The sequence below is a fragment of the Onychomys torridus genome, chromosome 15 (genome assembly GCF_903995425.1).
Source record: "Onychomys torridus chromosome 15, mOncTor1.1, whole genome shotgun sequence".
NCBI classification, from domain to species: Eukaryota; Metazoa; Chordata; class Mammalia; order Rodentia; family Cricetidae; genus Onychomys; species Onychomys torridus.
Window position 1 is genome coordinate 21,662,447 of NC_050457.1, and position 22,257 is coordinate 21,684,703.

Here is a 22,257-nt window from a genome sequence, read left to right on the forward strand (position 1 = left end):
TCAAGGTACTATTAAAGCGACCTGAATCCAAGGCTGACAGAAGTCTTGGAGAGCCAAGAAAAACCCATGAAATGAAGAGGGAAATGCAGAGCAAACGTCTAACTTCTAGTAGCTGTTGTAGCCATTTTTATTCTCTCTGAGGACTTTTAGAAACACAAATGACCAGTCATCCTTCTCTACTAATAATGCATCCCAGAAGAAAAGGGATAAACACAAAGCAACACTGGCTGGGTTGCTCATGTCTCGTCTGTCTTATTCGCGCAGCAGAGCTTGCTGGGTTACTTAGCACATGTCAGCACTTTGGAACAGCATCTCCAAGCTCGAAGGCTAGCATCTCAGTGTTGTTCCACACGATGTCAACGATGCAAAATAGTAGTAAAACCAGACCAAAGTAAGAAAGAGAAGAAAGGGGAAAGGGAAGACCCTTAAACGCTGCATGCTGGGGGAGCTGAGAGTCCTGACTGAGACCTGCAGCTTGCTTTTGGATGGCTCAAGGAGAAAAGAAGGGCATTGTCTGATGTACTGAAGTTTATTTTTTTATTAAACTATTATGCATTTCACACAGACACGAACACTCCCATATCAGCCTATTACACAAGAATCTGTTCCCAGGAAGTGTGAAGTAATTACATTTCAAAGCAAAGTTTGAATCGAGGGCGCTGGATGAAGGCAGCTCCCAGTAGAACTGCATTGCTCATAGGTTTTCTACGATATTAAAGTCTTATAAATCATTGATAGCAGAATTCCCTTTTGACAATTAAACACACTCCTCTGGTGTGCATCCTTTCTTGGAGCTATGCTACATTTTCGTATAAAGTTTAGCGTATAAACGTTTCATCTGCCTCCTTACGTTGCTGCTCTTCCTCCAAATGCTGAGATGTATTGTGAACACACTATTATTTCAACTCTCCCAAGGCCTGGGCTAAGTGAGGAAGGAGCAACTCCATTCTGCCCTGCTGGTCTGCCTCTGAGGAGCTGCCCCCAGCACTGTACCTATAGGACCAAAGTAATTCTCAGAATTTACTTAAGTAAAATCCTAAGGCCCCCACAGTAATATACCTGGAGTCCATTCTTACTTGTAGCATCCTTAAGATCAATGCTTTACTAAACAACAGAGAAGTGGGCATGTATGTATAATTTTATCAAAATTGAATCTACAACGGCTGATGTCCAACAAGGAAAAGATTTTACTCCGCTTAGAAAAATCAGTTGTGAATGTGGAAGTGAAACTCGTCTGTTCTGGAATTGAATGAGTTCAACGTCAGATAGTAGACAGGGCTTACCTTCACTTGAACTGCACACTGTGAAATCACGCACTAGCCGGGATTTTCCGGAAGAGATTTTGGGTGATGAGCAGGAATATGAACGTGAGCGAATCCCCGAAAGCAGGGACTCCTATGAAAGATAGCAACGTCACATAATCACCCATCACCGAACAAAACCCCAACCCGTTCATTTCATCTGTGCAATTGTTTATTTGTCTAGGAACTGAACCCAGGGCCTTGTGCATGCTGGGGAAGCACTCTATCACAGAACTACATCCTCAGCCCCATGCTCTGCTGCTCATTTTGAGACATGCTCTCACTGAGTTGCCCAGGCTGGCACTGAGCTTGGGTTAGTCTGTCTGGGTCTCCCATGTAGCTGGGCACATTTTTTTACACCATCTTCTCAATTATTTGTTGTTTGCCTCTCAAAACTTTTCCAGGGTTGTCCTTTTTATCTAATGCTTGGATAAACTTAAGCTTTGTGGAATAGTTCTCACACGTGTAAAAGAATACCATTGTACCATGTCAACAAGTTGGTTAAAAATGAGAAAATTAAGTCACATGACTTTTTCTCTGAATGTTCAACCATGGCTTTAATTTGTTTTTTTACACAGATTATTACTTTTTTGTTATTTTATACTTCTGCATTTAAACAAAATTATATACTGAGATCTCCTTCCTTAAGCAATTTTAGAAGGTAGTGAAATACCGACATTCAATTATAAGAGGTTTTAAGCTTTCAAATGGCTGTTTAAGTTTATAATGTTAAGGAAAGTCCATGTGAGTCCTGGTTGTTCATCTGGGCCCACTGTCTAATAGACTTTCCATCTGTCCTTCCCAGATTGATGCTGTCAATGATTTGTAAGACTTTAATATCATTTCTTTTAAATGACCCACCATTTTTGTTTCTGTTTCCCAATTATGTGTTCTTTTTACTATTATATTTGCAACATATATAAAAATGAAAGATGGCAAGGTAATTAAAACATGGTTCTCTTACATGTTCCATAAATTTTTGATGAATATGCAACAGAAATTCATTAAAGCCATTATGGTATCTAACTCCTATTCCACAGAGGCCTTAGCATGGATCCTGCCCCTGTATTTTTGAGGTATCATTTACGGTGAGAGTTCAAAGAAAGGGATGCAGAATCCTTTACTAAAATTAAGCCATTACAAACTGTCCTGCATGACAGCTGGTCCTGCCTATTCTTCCTAAGTGAAAACACATGCTTCCTTGGCAGTCATTGGCTAAAGCGCTCAGGGCAAAGCTGATCACAGAAGCCTCGCCTGGCTCCCAAGGGCCTTGGCTTTGCTGCCTTATCTAGAAGCGCCCACTGGGCCCAGAGGCTGAGTCACTGGATGTTGAGGTGTACTCTAGCTTGAGCAGGGAATGAGCCATGTGGAGCCCACTAGGTGACATCCTCTTCACTGAAGTCACGCATAGCAGCCATTGTTCATGACAATGGAACTCTGAAAACTGTCCAAACCGTTTTGGCAATGTTATGCTGGGTAATTACAGAGGCAAGACAAGCTGTGCTATACAGCACAGAATCTTCTTTAGGAACTGTTTCCAAAGAGCTATGTTTCATTCCAAGGAACGATAAGGTTTGCACATTCTATCCAAAACTCAAAACTAGCTAGTACTAGCATTCACAACCATAGTCATTTCTTTCTTCAATGGTATTCACCCACACTTCTATTCTTATTACCCAGAATTATCAGATGATGTTCAGGTTCAAATGATAAGTATAGACTTCCAGGTTACAGAGGGAAAAAGATTCAGTGAGGGGGTTAGAAGACCATAATTTGAGGAATGGCATATGACCAACCTATGGCCACCTAGACAAAACTCTAATCCTTTCAAAACATAAAATAAAAGTACTGTTTATTTCCTAGATGGGCGAAGAAAAACTTGCACATACAGAAAGTTATTTTGTATATTACAGGTTATACTGTGAAAGTAAGGCATCATCTTACTAACCAACATGCTCTTGGTAGAACCCTGGCATTTCACACATTGTTTTACAGTAGTGAATACAATTTAAGAAGAAAATGAGTGGATTACAACAGCACTCAAATAGAAAAAACATACATGTATGTTCAAACAGAAGAGTTTGTCTTGAAAAACTGTATTAAAGTATTTATTTTTAATACATTTATTTGTTTATTTTACATCCTGGCCACAGTCTCCCCTCCCTCCTCTCCTCCCAGTCCCTTCCTCCCATCCACCCCTTCTGTTCCCATCCCCCAGTCTACTCCTCCTCCATTTCTGTTTAGGAAAGGGCAGGGCTCCCATGAGTATCAACAAAACATGGCATATCAAGTTTCAGTAAGACTAAGCGCCTCCCTCTGTATTAAGACTGGGAAAAGTGACCCAGTATGAGTAAGGTCCCAAAAGCCTGTAGAAGAGCCAGGAACAGCCCCTGTTCCCACTGTTAGGAGTCCCACAAGAAGACCAAGCTACGCAACTGTAACATATATGCAGAGTGCCTAGGCTAGTCCCATGCAGACTCCCTGGTTGTGAGTTCCGCCTCTATGAGCCCTGATGAGCCCATGAAGCTCATAAAATTATAAAGAAGAGTAAAACTTCAAGATGGCAAAGTGAATGGCATTGGAGATTAGCTTGTGAAGCCAGGAACGCCCAGCAGATGTCACCTCTGACTTAGTGACGTCACCTACCTCCTCGCCTGGACCAGACTAAAGATTATATGTGCAAAACAACGTGATCACTGACACCAGCATCACCAATTTTCCTCCCTCTGTGTCAGGAAGGGGAGCAGGGATATCACATGAAATAGTAACATTTCCCAAGTAAAACATAAAAACAACATGTTCTCCTTGTGGGTCAGTAACATCAACCAACTGCTGGAAGAGTTATAAAGATGAAAATGGAGTCGTAGAGAGTGAAAAACAGATAGCACACAAGTCCCTCCTGACTCATACACAAGTATTTCCTCTGGGGGCAGAAGACAGAGTCTGTTCTGTAGGTAGAGATGGGTGCATTGAGAACACGGTCTGTGCATTTACAACAAGTAAACAAACACCCAGGAGAATACCTTGGAATGCAGAGTACTTGAGAGAGAAAGTGACTCAGTCCTGGAGATGTTACAGTCTGGTTCCATGTTGGTCTCGAAAGAATCCAGTTCATCCCCACTGGGAAGCCCGGTTCTCGAGGAACTCTGAGAGCCCACAGCATAGCAGATGGGGGGCTCAGAGTGTCCTTCCCCTTCACTGTCAGCAACCAGGGCATCCAGGCTGGAACTAGAGCATGAAATAAGTCACTTGGTGAGCAGTCAGACAGACGCTGGGTTTTGTTTTTCTGTGTTCAGATTCTCTCACTGGTGTGAGATGCAATGAGTGGCCATGTAATTTCTCACTGATACTGCTTTTTATACTTTCTCCTCTGGGTCTCTTTTTAAAGAAAACTTTCTATTTTTTTCTTTTCTTTGTGTGTGCACAAGTAGGTGGGTGTGTGGATGTGTCAGGGAATAATGTGCAAGAGTTAGATCTTTCCTACCACCATATGGAACCTGGGGATCACATTCAGGTTGTCATGGTTGGTGGCATTAGCCACCTGCTGAGCCTTCTCACTAGCCTTTTAAACAAAATTTCATGTGTCCCCCAAATGGATATTCCTACCTGACAAAAGCTATTTTGTTGTAGAATATTAATTTAATTAGGCAAGGATGTGTTACATGTGTTTATGCTGCAGAATATTACTTTAACTGTGTAAAAGTATGTTGATTTTATTTGTGCTGCATTTGTTTAATGAGGTAAGGATGTGTGTTTAAGTCTATAAAGATAAAGATGTGTTGCATTTGTTTCACCTTGCCTGCCTAAGGCACCTGATTGGTCTAAATAAAGAGCTGAATGGCCAGCAGCTGGGCAGGAGAGGGATAGGCGAGACTGGTGGGCAGACAGAATAAAAAGAAGGTTCAGGAGAGGGAAGAAGAATGAGAAAAGGAGGAGGAGAGAATGAGGGACATGCCTGGGGCAAGAAGCCAGGCAGACACCAGACAGACAGACATAGAAAAGCAGTAAAAGTAAGATATATAGAAAGAAAGAAGGTAAAATGCCCCGAGGCAAACACAGATGAACAGAAACAGGTTAAGTTAAAAGAGCTAGCTAGAAAAGGAGCTAAGCTAAGGCTGAGCATTCAGAACTAATAAGAAGTCTCTGGGTCATGATTTGGGAGCTGGTTGGTGGCCCAAAAGAAAAAGCCTGATACACCATTTCAATTACTTTACAAAAGTGGGTTTGATGGTGACAACCTCACTATTTTTGTTTTGTAAACATAATTATTATCAGGCCTATATAGCAATCCTTCACATACTGAACATGCCTGCAATGCTGATCCATTGAGTTGTTTGTGCAGCAGGCCAACGACACAGGGAAGATGCAGATGGCATCCCCTCAGCTGGAAAGCCAGGAGGGCAGAGTTGAGCATAAGGAGAGACAGCAAAGAGCTCACCGCAGGGGAACAAGGGTCAGAGAGAAACTACATGGGAAGCCTCAAGCCATCAACATAAGATGGTCATTTTCAGAGACTTACTGTTAAGGATTCTGTCTCAGAAGGAAGTAAAGATTCTCCCTACTCTAATGTTTTTCTATTTAACTTTTATAACCATAGCATCAAAGGACAGAATGTGTCTGCCCACTTTCAAGGTTCAGTCCCTCAAAACATTTATGTTTAAACCATTCCACCAAGCATCAATGCCTGGGTGGCCATGGGTAGTCATGGGTGGTCATGAGGGGTCATGGGGGTCATGGGGAGTCACAGGTGGCCATGGGCGGCCATGGGTGGTCATGAGGGGTCATGGGGGGGGTCACAGGTGGCCATGGGGGATCATGGGGGATCACGGAGGGTCATGAGGGTTCATGAGTGGCTATGGGTGGTCATGAGTGGCTATGGGTGACCATGTGTGGTCATGGGGGGCCATGGGGGGCTTCCAAGGAGGATTCTTCTTCCAAGAACTCACTGAGTGTCTTATTCTTAGCACCGAGCAGAAAAGAGAATTGGAGGCACACTTCTATTTTACTTATTTCAACATCCAAATATCTTGGAGTCTGTTAGATTCTTGTTTTTTTTTTTTTTTTCTTTAGTGAAAAACAAAACTCAGTGTGAAGAAAATACTCCTGTTAAATGTTAACCATCAGAGCTTGCTGCCTGTGTTCTCAGCTTGTCGTCTCTGCTCTGGTGAAATGGATTCTCACTGGCAGCCTGTAGCAATATGCTACTGTGGGTGCACGGCCTTCCAGTTACAGGACAAGCTTATCTCTATGAAGAGGCCATGGATGCTCCAATATTACATTATTTTCAACATCAGAAAACATTCACCACTTATAATCATATCCCATCAATAGGATATGAGGTCAATTCATTGGGCTGTGACCAGAGGTAATGGATTTACAATAACATAAACTAGAAGATACTAGAGTATACTCAATACGCCATTGCATAAAACTGCTTAAATTCTGGAGGAGGGAGGTGATGAAAAGGTGACTTTTTAAAGAAAAAAATGGGGATTATGATGAAACAGAAGGGGGTCTGAGGTGTGTAAGTTTTAAAATGAAGCAAATGGTTGTTCCCTATTACCTAAGTTTTTGTCATTTAATATTTTAAAATAGGTGTCTTATGGTTTATTTTTCCTTTATTTTCTCAAAAGAGCTACGGACTTTAAGTAATATTACATCTCGTACATACTGAATTGTTGGAGGTTTTCTCAGAAAGTTGATTTTTATGGTAAAAAGTCATAGAAGGAAAAGGCTCACAAACAGACTACAGAGTGTGAAGGATCTGTCAGGGAATTCCAGTCACACAGGCAATGCCTCTGTGGCCACAGCTGCTCTCACGGCCGACCACTGATAGTGCTGTGTAGCCCAGGCTGACCTTGAACCTGCAATCCTCCTACTTCTGTCTCCTGAGTGCTGGCTTAGTTTTTCTGGTACTCTAAAAAGGAAAAACTCTATCTGTAGCAAGGAAATGTTTTAAAAACTTCCTACAACAGGACCATGGAAACCTAAGTTTGAAATTCTGGGGAATATTTTCATAAAAAGACCAGAATAACCATTTTGACTTTTTCTACCTTATATTTCTCAAATGTCTCTTTAAATAACCCACTTCTTGAGATCTGAGGGGCACTTAACAGACCCAGAAGATTCTGCCAGGATGTATTAAATCACATACAATGGAACTGTATGCTGCTGGCCTACACTGGTGGCTTCTTATCCCCAGTATACAGGTTCAAAGCCCCAAAGACCCTACAGTACAATTAAAATAACCACTCTCCAGCATCTACAAAACTGTAAGATAAAACACAAACACAAGGTGAGGATGTTAGGACTTGCAGTCAAAATACCCTTCAACATCAATACTCGGCATTTTAAAAAAACTCAGTTTGTAGATTCACACAAAATATACCCAGTGGATAGTGTCCACGGACACTCATCCCCTCCCTGTCTCTTCTGGATCAACTATAGCTCTTCTGAGAATATGTTCATCTACATGCATGTTCATTTACAGACAAACACTTACATATACTTAAATACGCTACGTTCACCTTGATTCATAACTTCTCATGTGAAAATGTACACAGAATCACAGGGTTAGGATATGTGAAAAAATAGATTAACGGCTAAAGAAAGTGGATACTGGCTTATTTCCTAAAGAAAATGGACATATAGACATAGAAAGCATGAACACACACAAATATATGTCATCATAACAATAGTAATTTTTTTAAATGCTATTTCATGTATACCAGAAGACAATAAAGCCTTGATGAGCCCACCCAACTTGAAACACAAATGCTCACCAGTGCAGGCAAGGTCCATCTAGCCCGCTGGCCTTCTCTCACGAGTGGCAGCAACTGTCTTGAATTTAGGGAATTTCCCCTCCCCCCGCTCTCTCCTTTCTCTTTATAGTTTATGCACATATGCAATAAATTGTCTTATTTTCCATTCTATAAAAATTAAATCTGTTTATGTAGCTTACTTCTTTCAACTTCATGCCTTTGAGGTGCATATTATGTATACACACTTGTCTTTAATTCCTTTTCTTGAACTATGCAGTACTCCATTTGTACAGTTTAAGACTGTGTAACTACATATCCAGTCCCCAGTTATTTCCTACTGCTACAAATACTAATGGATTGGTCTGCTAGTAAACAGCAGACAATGCAGGTAATTTTCCATACGTGTTACCCACTGCCCTTCTCTCCACTGCCATTGTATCCATGCCACAAACATGGTCATGTCAGACTTTTCCGTTTCTACAAATCTACTCAGTGTTGTGGTTTTCCTTTACTGCATTTTGGCTGGCTTTCTTAACTGCCTTCCTTTCAAATGGATATATACAGGAAATAAAAGGGGGTAACATCTTGATATAGAGAAAGTGACGAGGACACCTTTCCCCCAGTTCCCTGCGGTTTTCTTCCAGAAAGAAGCATCTCACCTTCTTTTCTTGAGCTGACTCTGCTCCTTTTCAAATTCATGAAGACCGAAAGAGAGGTTCAGATTAGAAGTGTGGGAACCGGCCAGTGAGGTGCAGGGCTGCAGGGCTGCAGTGTCCGCTGTCCCCTCACTGTCCTCACTGAATGGATGCCCACAGGGACTGCTGGCAGGAGGAAGGATGTGCTTGCAAGCCTCAGGCCCCAGAGTGGACCTCATGGATTCGGGGCTGGTATGGGCAGAGAGTCCCTCTATGTTTATATAGTTGATGTCCAAATCGCCAACCTGGACATTGGAAGAGAACAAATACCAAACAAAAACAGGAAGGAGTGGTTTAATTAAAATCAACAAAACCGCCAGAATTTTTTTTAAAAATCCACCACACTTATCTTTTTCTTCTCGTTTGTGCTTTATGTAACCAGAGAATTCCTTTATGATGTGTTTGTGTTCACGTGGCCTGTCCCATGATCCTCTATCACTAGCCCATAATTCTCAAAAGGAAGAAGGCTAGCCTATAAATTAAGCAGAGCCTTGCTGTCCTTTTAACACTATGAATCACTACCTCAAAATGGGGGGCATATGTTGTTAAATACCCGAGAAAACACCAAAGAGAACCAGCTGTACTCAAAACACAGTTCATAAGAATTGTCATGGTGGGTACATAAGTCTGAGTTTCTCTAATAAATATCACTAAATGAAGAACATATCAAACGACATAAAAAGTACATTGTATAACTTGAAGATTTTTTAAATGTCCAAACCTCAAATTACCTGTAAATAAAACAAGCATTAAAGCCAGCAAGCAACACTGTATTCATAGCGGAAGACCCAGCAGAGAGTAAGAGAGACCTGGGAAGAACAAGCAGGGGACTGGCAGGAAGTCAGAGGGGAACCTGAAATTTATCTACACACACTGGTAACAGAAGTCCATGCTGCATGCATGGGAAAGAGCCCTGGTTGATCAAAACACTTCTCTGAGACACAGGCTTGCATGTGCTTGTGAATTAGGGGAGGTTGTCCACAGGCATCATCTCAGGACAGAGAGAGAAAATGAAGAGAGCCACCCCCCTTGTAGAGGGGGCTAGAGGAGCTCCATGGTAGAGAGCAGCCCAGCAAATGCAAAACCCTGGATTCAATTCCCAGCACCAAAGAGCAAAGGGATGAAGGGAGGGAAAGGGTCCTACATCATCAGCTGTCATCTTAATAATTTATACAACGAAAACCAACAGCAAATGCTCCAGGAAGCAAGTGAGACTCCAAGAATAACAGGAAGGGCTGAGGTGATACCTCAGTAGAAGTGCTGAGGACCTGAATTCTAATCCCCAGAACCCATATAAAAGCGAGCCATGGTGATGTGCGTCTGTGACCCCCAACAATTAGAGGGAAGAGATGAAGGACGCCCATAGTCTAGCCGAGCCTGTCCTAACTGTATAAACTTGGCAATCCTTTTCTATGTTTAGTGAATTGGGCTGTCTGCATTCTCCTTTTCTAATTTGTTTCATGTTATTAAAGCAGTATTTCTTTTACGTAAAGTAGTCATAAACAAAATTATATCCTAAGTTCATCTTTGAGGTTTATTTTTTTTCAATTTTAGTGCATTTTTTAACATTGTAATGACAGTTTCCCATGCAAAGTTGAAACATTCACAATAGTTAGGGTAAATCAAAGTAGGATTGATAATCTGTCTTGTGAAGCTTAGAACAAGATGGAATAAAAACTCAAAAAGTTCACTGAAATTATGGAGATCACATAATAAAATAAAACATCTAATTAAGAGCTGGAGAGATGGCTCAGTGGTTAAGAGCACTGACTGCTCTTCCAGAGGTCCTGAGTTCAATTCCCAGCACCCACATGGTGGCTCACAACCATCTGTAATGATGAGATCTGGTGCCATCTTCTGGCCTGCAGTCATACATGCTGTATACATAATAAATAAATAAATCTTTAAAAAAATCTAATTAAGACAAGAAATATCTGTATACTGAAAACTATAAAACACTGATGAAAGAATTTTTAAAAGACAAAGAGAAATGCAAAGATGGCCTTGTGCTCACAGGCAGAAGAAGCTGGTGTCCTCTGACCTCCACATTCACACTGTGGTTTATGCACACCTGGACACACACACACACACACACACACACACACACACACACACACACTGAGCAATAAAAATCAATTTTTAAATGAGCAAAAGGCCTAAACAGACATTTTTCTAAGATTCCCTAATGGCCACTATGCACATGAAAGATGTCTACTAACACCAGTGTAAACCAACCCCACAGCAAAGTGTCATGTTAAAGCTGTCAGCAGAAGAGACTTAGCGAGGGGGCAGAGAAGGGAGCCCTGGCACACTTTTGGTGGAGGGTGTAAATTAGCACGGCCATCATTGAAAACGTTTGTGGAACACGTTTTTGTACACTGTAAAGATGTGCTGCTCTCACTGGTTTCATAAAGAGCCAATAGCTATGCAGGAAGAGGTTAGGCAGGGCTCAAGGAGAGCGTAAGCTCACTGGAATGAAGAGGGCCAAGTTGCAAGGAGACGTGGGAAGAAGCAAGATGAACACACTGTACTGAAGAAAGGTACCACCATATGGTAAAACGCAGATAGGAAATATGAGTTATTTAAGTTATGAGAGCTAATTAGCAACAAGCATAAGCTATTGGCCAAGCCATTTATAATTAATAAAAGTTTCTGTGTGGTTATTTGGGAACTGTCTGGCAGGAAAGGATATTACACCTACAGAAAACAGCAAAGATTCCTCAAAATACTCAAAATACAACAAGCATTCAATCCAGAAGGTACCATTCTAGGTATAAACCTGGGAAAACAGAATCACTCTCCTTGAGAACTGTCTCTGCTCTCACTTGTACAGAAGCATTATTCATGGTTTCACAATGCATATGAATCTCAACACATCAACCTTGTTTGTATATTTCAGTGCGTATTATTTTTGTCAACTATCCCCCAAAAGAGCTAGGAAATAAATCTTATATGTTATCACAAACATAATAAACCTTACAGGTAACTATTCATTTATGTCTGAGTGTGGCTAATGCACACAGTCTGATCATCCCGAACCTGAAAGGCTCACTCCATACTCCCAACCTAGATTTCTGTAGGTACAACTCATATTCAGATGCTTTATGTCAACACAGCCACAATGGTTATTTATAGCTGATATTGATTCTGATTTATTCATTTCTCCATCATTTTGGATTCCACCCCAGGCTTTGCCATTTATAGTATGCATGTATTGTAACACTGCTTCCTGACACAAAGCCAAAGAGTGGAGCACTCCAACTACAAGTTGAAACAAAGATCTATTAGACAAGGGAAATGGTAAAATACCTTAATGTCCATTTCGTGTGTGCGTGCCTGTGTGAATGTGTGCATGTGTGCACATGTGGACATGTCTGTATGTCATGTTCTATATGGAGATTACTTTTCAAGGTAGCAGGTGAAGGTGGGAATCTCATTTTGTTAAAATTATCCAAGAAAATCCCAATAAGATTCTGCCAAATTAGGATGTGAAAAAAATTCACATTTATAAGAATATTTAATTTTTATAAATACAAAAAAGCTTCAAGATGACTGAGTTTGAAAGAACAGAACCAAAGGTGAGTAGAACTGATGCGCCTAAGCTCTGCTCTGAGCTTGAGCCCCACACATCTCTGCTGGGGAAGGAGGGGAGAAATTCTAAACGGCTCCAGCTTCCCAGTGATGGGATATTGTTCTGTTTGCACCATCAAAGTTCTACAATCTCAATACACATCAGCTGGCATGTTACAGGGGTGAATGACGATCATGTGACCACATCAAATGGGCTGGGAACAGGTATCTACCTACTCATTACTGCCTGTTAGATTTAAATACATACATCGCCGCCCCCACCACCACCTCCATATATACACATACAGGACGGAAGGAGCACTTATTGAGAATCTGTGTGAATGCTATTGGCCACTCATTGCCATTTCCTGTTTGGCTCCACCAAAGAGCTTTCTCGTTCCTCCTGGCTGTTCTCAAGATCTGCCCCTTCCAGTGCCCCTTGGTGGGGTAAGATATTCTGTGTCCCAAGAAAGAACCCAAGAGGGAGTTTAATCTAGAATTCTCAAATGATCACAAAAAGCAAGAAGCCCAATGCCCCACCCCTCTCTCTCATCTGGAGGAGTGGTTCCAAATTACCCCTGGTCACTTCTGCATGCCCTTACCTGATCAATCACCATTACAGTTAGCATAGACTTCATCACCCCCATTCAGCACATCAGAGAGCTGGCCCACAGCAAGGGACGTTGGGGCATGCTTGGATTTTTTGAGGCCATCAAAGGAGTGATCTAGAAGAAAATGAACAGAATTGAGAAATTTATCAAGTATGGACAATTCATCTTACACCAAGTCTTGCCTTCTTGGTCCAACAAACAACAAAAAGCATTTTAACATGGTATTTCCTATACTCTTACCTTAAGCATTACAGTGCAAGTACTTTCTCTTCTATCCCTAAATCTTCTCAGTTATCTAGAACTTGAATAGTTCTAGACAGATAAATATTAGCCCACTGCAAGCATGGATTCCCCCTTCATGGGAGATCTTTAAATTCTCACACATTAAACTCTACTCCATTTCCTTTACTAATCACATGGAAGCATTAGTTAGTGTCATACTTCTCAAGTGTTTGACAGGTTCAGACTGGATGAGTCACTAATGATGGAAAGACAGCACCAAGCCCAGCAGTGGTGGCTCCGGATCAGCCACAAACCCTCCCAGGTGGCTCTTCCCTTTTTGAGCGACAGAAATGGCTTTTCTTGCTTCCATGGTCTCCGCTTTGCTTCAAACAGAAAAGTTGTTCACAGTGGGGTCCTGGAGTACTGAGATGCTACTGTATTTGCAGAGAGCACAGAGTTCAAGGCAATAAAACTCCTGCAAGCCAGAGGCCTGGCTTCCTGCGCCCAGTCTGTTTATTCAATCTCCAGACACCTCCGTGGAGACTTCCCATCTGTAAGAGCAGAGTAACACCACTCTTGGCTTTGTGTGCTTACGGCAGTGAAATCAGTCTGGACACGTACAGCAGTTGACAGTAAGTGCTCCATGAATATGATATGTTACTGTTATTAATGTTTTGCTGTCATTCTTAAGATCTTTAATTATGATCAGTATGAAGTACAAGGATAATAACACAAACCATAGTATTGTATCTGTAAGTGATGGGGTAAATTCATGGTATAGCCACACACAGTGCTACTTAGCAAGTTTTCTTGGATACAAAAGGGAAAGAATGATGCTGGGTATGGTGGCACATGCCTTCAAAGCCAGCAGGGAGGCAGACACAGGTGGATCTCTGTGTGTTTGAGACCAGCTTGATTAACATAGCAAGTTCTAGGCCAGCCAGGGCTACATAGTAAGACCCTATCTTAAAAACAAAACAAGGGGTCAGTATGTCCCAAAGCCATTAGAATTGGCAAGTATCTCCCTGCCTGTCTTACCCCTGCCACAGGGTAAAATCAGAGTGTGATTCATGACTACTGGGTTGATGTTCTATATTTAAAAATTCCATTTTTCCACAGAAAGTCTAGAGGACATAAAAGATATAAAGACAAATAGATTGAACAAACCAAATGGCCCTGGCTTCAGGTTACAAATCTAGATCTACTTACCCCCACAGAACACTAAAATTAACTTTTATTAAGCTTCTTAAGAAAATATACAAAATGGAAGGAAGTGTTTTCTTCTAACCATAGTTGATTATTTTATTAATTTATTTAACTAGCTAGCAATGTAATACATACAAAGCCCACAGGCACTTCGCGAGTATGACCTTTATGATCAATGGCTATACCCATTCATTCTAATTACACGGAAGAGGCTCCATTAGTTATAAATCAAGGATGCAGCAAAACACTTTCACCGTTCTGATCATTTGTCATTCTGGAAAATGTTTGAAGGCAGTCACAAATAATACAACATGGCTTTGTGGCATGTGATTAATCAGCTGGGCTGGTCTATGGTGTTTTGCTTTTGCAGACGTGAAACACCTGGCATTTCTGCCGTCACACTTAGAGGCCATTCATCTCCCTTCTGATGGCTTCCCTAGTAAGACTTCATTCATAACTGGGTTAAGAAGGCAACAAGCAATGAACAGATTCAAAGATACAGAATCAAGTGAAATCTCACCCTAAATTGGGGTGTTCTGATGAATGTATTTCTCTGTCACCAACAGCTTTATTTTTTTTCCTGTGTGCATGTGTGTATACACACATGTAAGTGTCTGGGGAGGTCTGGGGAGGCCTGGGGAGGCCTGGGGAGGCCAGAGAAGGACATCAGATCTTCTGGGGCTGGAGTCACAGGCAGTAGTAAGCCCGCCAGATGAGGGTGCTGGAGTTAAACTCTGATCCTCTGAAAGAGCAAGTGCTTTTAACAGGCATCTCTCCAACCCCCAAGAGCCTTGTTCTTAATGACCAAGAACACTGTGTTCAGAACTCTAACCACTTGCTCCAGCGATGAGCAGGACCATAAATTACTGCTGTTTTCCAGCACAGAGGTAGAACGTACTTTATCCATTATAAACCTGTGCCCTACATGCCATCAGGGTCAATATGGAGACTGTATCCACGTCACAAAATAAACTACAAGATGGCTGAGGATGGAGACTTGGAGTCTAATTTGTTTTCTGAATTATTAGTTTGATCAGGGCTTAGGAAAAGGACATGATTGAGTTACAAAGGCAGGGCTTTGAATGATCCCTTAGTAAGAATTGAAATTATTCAAAGCTCTGAAAATCATTTTTTTCCTTATACATTTGGTTCACAAATGCATTTTGTGGCCAAATATAACTGGAACTCATATAAAGTCTATTTCCCCCACTTAAGGTCAACATTCAGATTTGCCACAGAGATACTATGAGGGTAGATGACTATAGTGCCCCAGTGTCTCCTATGAGAGTCACAACTCACAAAGTACAAGCCCCACATCAAAAAGACATTTCCCCAATACAGCCAATCCCAGACATACAAAGAAGAGACTGTGAGTCTCTACAATAGTAACCACAACTGATATTGGACCAAAACACCTCAAACCTTTGCCATTCCTCTCTTAATTTCATGTTTTTCTACAGCAACACAACATCTATATTGCATGTCAGATTCACACACTCTTTTTTCTTTAAATGCATTGTTTTCAAAGAAATACTGTATCCCCAGTATAAACAGAGAGCCAGTCTCCCCTGACAATGTAGAAAGGAATGGCAAAGCTAAAGGCTACAGAAGTGAAGCATACAGTAAATTCCAGGTGCAGCTATTCTACAAGCCGGGAGGAAGCCTGCCTGTCCTCTCTGTCAATACGTGGAGATTCTGAAGGACCCGAGAAACACTGATGATGTGATGTGCCCAACTGAAACTTTCTAACAATGGACAGATCAGAAGAACCTGATTGTCAGGGGAGATGGTTCAGGCAGTAAATTGCTTGCCCCACAAGCATAAGGATCAGAGTTCAATTCCCAGAACCCAGGTGGGGAAATGGGGAAAAAGCTGTGCATGGTGACACATGCTTGTAATCCCAGTGCGGAGGCGGTAGACACATCCCTAGAGCTCACTAAGCAGCCAACCAAGCCACTTGGTGAGTCCCATGCCGATGAAAGAGCTCTTGAGTAAACAGCAAGGTAGCCAACCCTTGAAGAAGGACACTGAGGTTGTACTCTGGCTTCCACAGGCTCAGGAATACACATGCCCACAGAGAGAGAGCCACTTGTAAAAGAAATACCGAATTACTGCAGGTTGACTGTGAAATGTCCCCTATGAGCTCATATGTGTGAAAACTTGCTCCCCACCTCTAGAGGTACTGTTCTAGGAAGCTGTGGGGCCTAGCTGACAGACACTGACAGGCAGTCAAGGTTGTCCCATGAGAGAAGTCACAGCTACGAGCTCCCATCCACACAGACTGAGTCTCTCCTACTACATCTTCCCTCACCCAGAACTGTGACCTAAGCTAGGTGGGAATGGCTCAGTGTGGGAGTGACCTGGTGTGACCCAGGATGACGCTAGCCACCTCCCAGACCTTATCATTGCTCTGTCACCCCAAGGATGACCTACTGGGACAGAGTCTATCCAGACCCCAAGGTTGGGTTTTGATATTTGTCTGTAGTGCTGGTTTGTTTTTTTTTTTTTAAATAACTTTGGGCCAGTCAAGTGGTTCAGTGGGTAAGATGAGTCCCACTCCCAGGACCCATGTGAAGTAGGAGAGAAGTGACTTCACAGATTGTCCTCTGACTTACACATGCCATGGACAAACAGATAGACAGACAGACACATACACAAAAAAATAAAATAAAATAAAACAAACAATTTCACTCTTAACTATAACTTCACATGTTTAAAAACAATGCAAGTCTGCCATGACAGCACACTACTGCAATCCCAGCACTTAGGAGCTAGAGCCCAGAGGATCAGGAGTTCACAGTCAGCCTTGGCTACACAGTGAGTTAAGGCCAGCCTGGGCTATATGGGGCCCGGTCCCCAAAAGCAAAACAAAACAACAAAACCCAAGGCAAATGGACCACAGCAGACATGGCATGTGTTGCATAAAAACCACGTAAAATGTTCCTTTCATCTACCTTCCAACAGGATTTCTCTCCCATGACGCAAGAACGAAACCTTCTAACTCTGAGGATTATAGCTTCAGAGGGGAAATCAGTCAGAGATGGTGTGTCCCCAGAACAGCGGGGGACAGGCGGTTCAGGAATGAGCGGGTAATGACAAGACAGAGTGGATGTGGGCCAGCTTCTTCCCGAGGACCCTACAGGCTCAGCAGCTGCTCAGGGGATCCCCAGTCCTCCTCCAGTTATTATCCTCGCTACTGGGCAGCTCCACTGGGGCTCCCTAAACCACAGGTTCCCATTAGTACTTCTTGATCTGCCAGATACTCTAGTGACAGAAATAACAAGGGAGATATTTTTGTCCTGGGAAGAGGGCCCTTCGGCACCAAGAAGGGAAGGCGGAGGTGGCTGAAGTGCCTCCCTTCTCTCAGGGATGCTACAAATCTGCCAGGGAGTGGTTAGCAACCCAGAGCAGCCTGGCTGTCTACAAGCTGACTCCTGATGAAAGCCAGCTTGCCTTCTGGAAGGCCCGGGCCTGGTAGCTAAAGGAAAGTGTAGCCTACTTGCCTAGTTACGTAAGAGAAACACACCAGACGTAAACAAACCTGTGGCCAGCTTCCTGCAAGGCTGCTGTCTGCTCTGCTCTCACCTACTCCCTGCCAAGTGCTCACCACAAAAGCTAGGTAGGGCTTTGCAGTCCAGAAGTTTCTTGACCACAGTCAGGCAAATGAGTCTCATTCATTCATTCACTCCTTCCTTCCTTCCTTTGTCGTCGTCTCCCCCCCACCCCCCCCACCCCCGGCCAGCTTCCTGCAGTGTGCTTTGTCTTAAACATAGAGCTAAGGGATAGGGATTTAGCTCAGTAGTAGAGCGCTTGCCTAGCAAGATCAAGGCCCTGGGTTTGGTCTTCATCTCTGGGAGGGGGGGGGGAAGGGGGGAGACAAGAATAACAAAATCAAGAATATATGAACATGGGAGGATTTATTGTGGATCACTAGCCATGGCACACTAGTTAAGCCTGGCTGCAGAATTCAGTGAGGCAGCCTATGAACCAGTGGCCACCACTGGCGGCGGCGGCGGCGGCGGCGGCGGTGGCAGTGGTGGTGGCAGCAGCAGTGGCCCTCCAAGGACAGCTCCTGTCTTATCCTCTCAGACCCACAGCAGCATTCCTCCCAGTCACTCACTCCATCCTACTTTGTCTTCTCTCACACCAGTGATGGCTGCTTACTCTGCGTGACCATTTCCTTCCAAGAACGTAAGTCCTGTCAGGAAAGTGACTTTGAACATTTTATTCTCTTTGTCCCCAGTGCCGAGAAGCAGGCCAGACCATACTCAATATGCAATCACTAACTGTGGAAGTAAGGGATAATTTCACCTCAAGAAAACAAACTTGTACCAGGAACAGTGGAGGGAATACTCTTCGGGGGCTGAAATGTCTTCCCGGCTTCTGGAAGCTTCCTTGGCTTCGTCCCAGTTTTTCCTGCTCCGCTCCGGCTCTTTCTTCTTTCTCCCTCTTATTCTAGCTCTTGTCCCGACACTCACCATGAACCTGCTAGTTGCAATACCCACTGGGCCCAGCCCAGGCCTCTCTGCTTCTCTGACCTTCGCAAACATCCTCAGGGTCACCTGCCAAGTCTCAGCAGCGTCAACAGACTTTCCTTCCCAAGCATCTACCGCACTCCAGAGAAAAAAATTTTCATTTCACTTTTCCGGATAGAGGTAACTTCGTGGTTGGGTCTGACCAATAAACAGAGCAAATGGAACAACACAGACCCTGTGGCTTCCTTTGCCCTGGTATCAACAGCCTGAGAACAGTACTATTTAACCCCTTCACTTAAAACACCAGGAGCTGGTCATGGTGCCACAAGGCTGTAATCCCAGCACTTGGGAGGCTGAGGCAGGAGGACCGTGATTGTAAAGCCTGTTTGGGCTACAGATTCTGCCTTTAAAAAATACAATAGACTACAGGTGCTCACTCCCTTCTTAAGAAATAAGGGGCCAGATCCCAGCTGGATCAAGAACAGAAAGGAAGAACAAGGAACACGAGACCATGATAAATGAAGACCACAAGAAAACAGGAAGAAGCAAAGTACTAGAGAGGTCCCCAGAAACCCACAAATATACCTCCACTGTAGACTACTGGCAATGGTCGAGAGAAATCCCGAACTGACCTACTTTGGTGATTGGATGGCCAAACACCCTAACTGTCATGCTAGAAATCTCATCCAATAACTGAAGGAAGTTGATGCAAAGATCCATGGCCAGGCCCCAGGTGGAGCTCCAGGAGTCCAATTGGCAAGAAAGAGGAGGGATTGTATGAGCGAGAATTGTTGAGACCAAGATTGGAAAAAGCACAGGGATAAATAGCCAAACTAATGGAAACACATGAACTATGAACCAAAAGCTGAGCAGCCCCCAGCTGGATCAGGCCCTCTGGATAAGTGAGACAGTTGAATAGCTTGAACAGTTTGGGAGGCATCCAGGCAGTGGGACCTGGACCTGTCCTTAGTGCATGAGCTGGCTGTTTGGAACCTGGGGCCTATGCAGGGACACTTTGCTCAGCCTGGAAGGAGGGGACTGGACCTGCCTGTACTGAATCCACCAGGTTGAGCTGAATCCCCAGGGAAGTCTTGGCCCTGGAGGAGATGGGAATGGGGGGTGGGCTAGGAGAAGGCGGGGGCATGGGCGGGAGGGGGGAGGACAGGGGAATCCGTGGCTGATACGTAAAATTAAATTAAATAATAAAATTAAATTTTAAAAAAATGAAAGAAAGAAGGGGCCATTAGGCAAACTTGTAAATGAAGGAACTGGGAGAAAGGAGAAAAAGCGTTGAATAGGAAGAAATAAAATGTGAGCTACGAGGAAAGCATCGCCCTCGGCACACCCGTTCCACACGACACCACAAGCTATGACAAAGACATACATTGTCCTTACTAGGAACCAGACACCTGTGACTATGTTCCACCATCTGACCCCCAAACAGTGTGGGCAAAGAAACCAAAGGGTCCTTCAAGCCCCCCCCAAAAATCACAGCACCAACAACAGCCACCCTGCTAGACTCCGAGCACTTTACTATAGCTCTGCAGTTACTGAATGTTCTATTTGGAAACAAGGAACATAGTGTTTGACTCTGGGATATACTCTAGCAGAGACTATTCAATCTACAGGGTGAGGTTTGTGAAGGTCAATGTGAAATTAATACTCCTGATATTGGTGAACATTTACTTCCTAGTGAAGATTCCACTGTTGGAATGAACTTGGAATAGATACCTGACCTTGTGAGGAAAGAAAGAAGGTTTAGCAGTAGCGTGGTTTTCTTGTTTTTCAAAAGATGTTGATATCACATCCATAAAAACTGACATGTGCTCAAATATTTCACAGAAACTATTTTAGAAATTCAGGCTCTAATCTAGTCTGGCAGACAATTCTGAACTGCCTTTCAGGGTGTGTGTGTGTGTGTGTGTGTGTGTGTGTGTGTGTGTGTGTGTGTGTATGTGTGTAATAGTCTAGATGAACTACCTATAATCATTTTTTATTATTCTTAGAGGAATGAACTTTCAAGAAATAAAAATAATATCATTCAATTTTTCTTTCCACAAATTAATGTCTCTATATAATATAGCACACATTTGAGACAAAATAAGCATAATTTTATGCTTACAGTGTTACAATATACAAGTAGGAAAATTTGAAATTTTCATCAGCTTTGTAACAAATGGATTACTATTAATATAACTTACATAGCATGTATATTAAAACAATTTAAAAATGGTATTTGAACAATGTCTGGTATTTTCCCATTAAGAAGTCTCATTAATGTGTAACAGTGAGACTTATCCCTGGGTGTGTTTGCCTACTTCCTGGGTCCCCTATGTGTAATTTCTCCTGGTAACTTGCTGCCAGGATATGACAGTGAGAGCCTGGCTGAGAAAACATCCATAAAACAGCAGTTGCATAATTTCATTTTGTTTTAACAGCATAATGTTCAAAATACCCAGGAGGAAGAGTTGGAAAGGAAAGCCAACAGAGAACTGCACATCATGAAGTATATTTTGTTTTTACTTTCAAATTTTTATGATCTGCAATTTCTAGATTTTCAAGAATAGCATCTTTACATATAAAACAAGAGAGGGGGAAGTCCATTTCTTTTGCAATGTGTCTTTTCAGCAAAACAGTAGTTTATCAGTAAGCCGCCCATATCAGGTAATGTATGCACAAATGTATTATCTGGAGATGTTTTCCCTATTAGTACACAGGGCTGTTTTTAACCACCTGTCATCTGTAGTCTCCATAACCACATGGGTATTACATATTCATTTTTCTAGTTACTTTATTTTCTGTTGTTTAAATTTTTACTTGACAGATGTACAAATTCCAAACATGTACATAACACATACCAACCACTCTCACCCTCTCCCATCTCTTTATGACCTCTGTCTTCCCTACTTCTCTCCAAAAAGAATCTCTCTCACACATTGACGTTCAGAAATGTGAGGTGGGCTGGGGGCGTAGGTCAGCCATAGTGCACAAAGCCCTGGGTTCCATTCCAGAACTACCAGATAAAAGGGGGTAGAGCAAAATTCAGAGCAAAGGGGAGAGGTTAGTGGTAACCCTGTCCGGGTGTGTGAGGGATTGAACTACTGTGGAACAAACCCAGAGATGACCAAGAACGAACCCTCCCGTTGGTCTCCGTTTCCCAATTTAAAGGACCTTTGTGAAGCTCTGGACTGCACAGAGGGTCCTCCTACGGACTGCACTGTGATCCAGAAGAGAGTATACAGCTGCCCTTCCCTGAGCATGACCGTTCCCAGAGAACTGATGTTCCTCTCCTTAGACATTCTCTTCAAGGATCTCTCGGGACTTGGCTGCCGTTATTAGTCTTGGCATGGAAGACCTCACCTCAAGCTCTTCTGAGCTGGACCTGTGGCTACACAGAAAATTACCCAGATTCCAAA

At 42.8% G+C, this 22,257-nt stretch overlaps 1 protein-coding gene across 2 annotated transcripts in view; it reads right to left on the reverse strand.

The window, feature by feature from the left end:
- Arhgef28 (Rho guanine nucleotide exchange factor 28) overlaps window positions 1-22,257 on the reverse strand; it is a 328,408-nt gene that overhangs the window by 88,296 nt on the left and 217,855 nt on the right. For both annotated transcript variants that reach the window (XM_036206820.1, XM_036206821.1), the window contains 3 exons: window positions 8,722-9,002; window positions 4,325-4,529; window positions 1,284-1,395 (listed from right to left, as the gene is read on the reverse strand). In XM_036206820.1, coding sequence (XP_036062713.1) covers window positions 1,284-1,395; window positions 4,325-4,529; window positions 8,722-9,002 — 598 coding nt within the window. The remainder of the gene's footprint in view (window positions 1-1,283; window positions 1,396-4,324; window positions 4,530-8,721; window positions 9,003-22,257) is intronic.